Source organism: Mandrillus leucophaeus, unplaced genomic scaffold (genome assembly GCF_000951045.1).
Source record: "Mandrillus leucophaeus isolate KB7577 unplaced genomic scaffold, Mleu.le_1.0 Scaffold4, whole genome shotgun sequence".
Lineage (NCBI taxonomy): Eukaryota > Metazoa > Chordata > Mammalia > Primates > Cercopithecidae > Mandrillus > Mandrillus leucophaeus.
Window position 1 is genome coordinate 10,127,876 of NW_012104253.1, and position 2,686 is coordinate 10,130,561.

The following is a 2,686-nucleotide window of genomic DNA, read 5'->3' on the forward strand; positions in this document are numbered from 1 at the left end:
GGCTGGTGCATGGTGGGGGCTCAATACTTTGGGGAATGGACAAGGCTTGGGGTCCTGACCTTGTTACCTCTAGTGGGCACTCATCTCTGATACAGTCCAGACTCTAGAATCAGAGGGTGGGGCACAGCCTCATGGAAGCATGCTTAGAACATGCAGGGTGGGGTGGGCAGGCACACAGAGAGTCAGACGTGGATGCAGCGAAGGACTCACTCACCCATTTATTCCGTTATTGAGTGTCTGACCCTCTTCATTTGACAGATGAGGAAACACATCGTGCTTGGTGAAGGTAGGCAGGGAACTTACCTGGCTACTGGGTAGCCGGTGCCTGAGATGCCGCTGAATGAAGCTTCTGCTCCTGGTCATCTCTCTTCCACAGCACAGAGTACAGGACTGAGTATAGGGCTCTGGGCCACACTCTCCCCACCAAATTCTGGCTGCACCACTTAGGAGATATGTGACTGGGTAAGCCACCTAACCACTTCAAGCCTTGCCTTTCCCATCTGTGAAATGGGGATAACAGTGGTGCCTTTCTTCATAGGAGTCTTATGAGGGGTAAATGCGACCATCCAGGTGAAGGGCCAGGTACCCGGCCTGGAGCATGGTAAGCAATCAATGTCACTATTCCCAGAGCTGCCTCTATAAAGACAGTTATAACCAGTGTTTGCAAAATGCTTTATTGTTAATGCCAACATAAAATTCAAAAAGTTAGTCATTGGCACCTGCAATTGATACTCTACTGTTCGCAACAGGCTTCCCTTCTTCCACTCCCAGCCAGGCCCATAAGATTATAACTATATCCACAAGATGATATAATCAATCATTAAATGGGCCATTTCCACCTTGATATCCAGATGTTTTTCTTAAAGGATGAATGGTACTTGAGTGTATTGAAATCAACCATGATTGACAGGGCACACCCCAGCCTTTCTATATGATTTCAGGAGTTCTTGGATCACAGCAAGAATCTGATCCTTGTATACAGAAGGAAACTGAGGTCCAGAGAGGGGAAGTGTTGCCCCAATGTCACACAGCAGGTTGGGACCAAAACAGTAGCCCCATTTCAGACTCCCATTCCAACATTTTTCCCATGCAGGATGAACTGACAGTTGTTGTTGCTGATAGGTGGGGGACCAGCCTTGGACCTGTGCTTCCTGGTGGCCTTCATCCACTGGAACAACCCTCCTACTGAGCTTTGTGGCACTGAGCTGGGCATCAAGGGCCTGGACTCTGGACCTTTCTTTGCCACTAACAGGCTGGTGAACTTGAGCAAGTCATCCAGCCTCTCTGGATCTCAGTGCTAATCTTCATTGATGAAGAGTGAGGGCGAGATTGAATGTTCTCCAAATTTCCCCAAGGCACCTGTGTCTTGCAGTTGTGTGGGTGGAAGCAATCATCAAAGAGTAATATTATTTGTAATGCCTCATTAATCAACTAAACCTGTGTAAATCACTAGCTACCAGCATACAGATGGGCCATAGCATAGCCACCTTCATCTCCCACCCTGAGGCGTGTAGATTTAAGAAGCCCCACCTCAGGGGCGGTTCACTTTGCCAAGGAAGAGGATGTCATTATCCACAATGAACATCAGAAAAGGCCTGTTGAACACTATCTTCTGAGAGCTCAGGCGGGCCGACCTGAACATGAAGATTGTCCCCGTGGCTGCCGCTGCTCTGGTTCCCGACTCATCCACCTCCACCACAGCTTTGTGCACCATCTGCAGGGGAGACACCAGGCATCACCAGGCCACCAGGGGTGGGTGAAGCCATCATGTCAAATGGCAAAGCTTCTGCCTATGGGCATCACCCTCTAAGTATCTGTTCAACTGAGCCATGGAGCAAGTAGGAAATGGAACAATGGAGCAGCTACTCTGCCCCAGGCACTGTGCTGGGAGGTGACGTCTCATGTGTCTGTCATTGAATTCTCATGACATCTTGGAGCAAGGTGTAATTCTTCAATTTTATAGAAGAGAGAAAGGAGGCTCAGAGAGTCAGGTATTTTTGGAGATCACACAGCTAGTAAGTGCCTTCTTAGTTTTGATTGTTTAAAACAGGACTCCTTAACTCAAGGAACAGTGGTGGATATGGCTTCCCATTACATGAAGGATAAGACATAAAGTGAAACTTTTGCTTCGTGGGGGAAAAGAGAGGGAGAGGGAGAGAATAGAATAGAATAGAATAGAATAGAATAGAATAGAATAGAATAGGATAGAATAGAATAGAATAGAGGAGTGGAGTGCAGTGGAGTGGAGTGGAGTGCAAGGAGAGTGGAATAGAATAGTAGAGAGTGAAGTGGAGTGGACTGGAATGGAATGGAAGAGAATAGAGTAGAATAGAATAGAATAGAATAGAGTGGAGTGGAGTGGAGTAGAGGAGTGGAGTGGAGGAGTGGAATGGAGTGGAGTGGAAGAGTGGAGTGGAAGAGCGCAGGAGTGGAGGAGTGGAGTGAAGTGGAATAGAATAGAATAGAATGGAGTAGAGTGGAATGGAATGGGATGGAAGGGAATGGGGTGGAGTGGAGTGGAATGGAATAGAGTGAACTGGAGTGGAGTGGAGTGGAGGAGAGGAGTGGAAGAGTGGAGTGGAGGAATGGAGGAGTGGAGTGGAGTGCAATGGAATAGAATAGAATGGAGTAGGGTGGAGTGTAGTGTAATGGAGTAGAATAGAATGGAGCAGAGTGGAATGGAATG

General features: G+C 47.7%; 1 protein-coding gene across 2 annotated transcripts in view; it reads right to left on the reverse strand.

Moving 5' to 3' along the window:
- Positions 1-653: 653 nt before the first annotated feature.
- Positions 654-2,686, reverse strand: part of SERPINA5 (serpin peptidase inhibitor, clade A (alpha-1 antiproteinase, antitrypsin), member 5) — a 13,536-nt gene continuing 11,503 nt past the window's right edge. For both annotated transcript variants that reach the window (XM_011991690.1, XM_011991691.1), the window contains exon 6: positions 654-1,714. In XM_011991690.1, the coding sequence (XP_011847080.1) occupies positions 1,532-1,714 (183 nt within the window). In that variant the 3' untranslated portion in view covers positions 654-1,531. The remainder of the gene's footprint in view (positions 1,715-2,686) is intronic.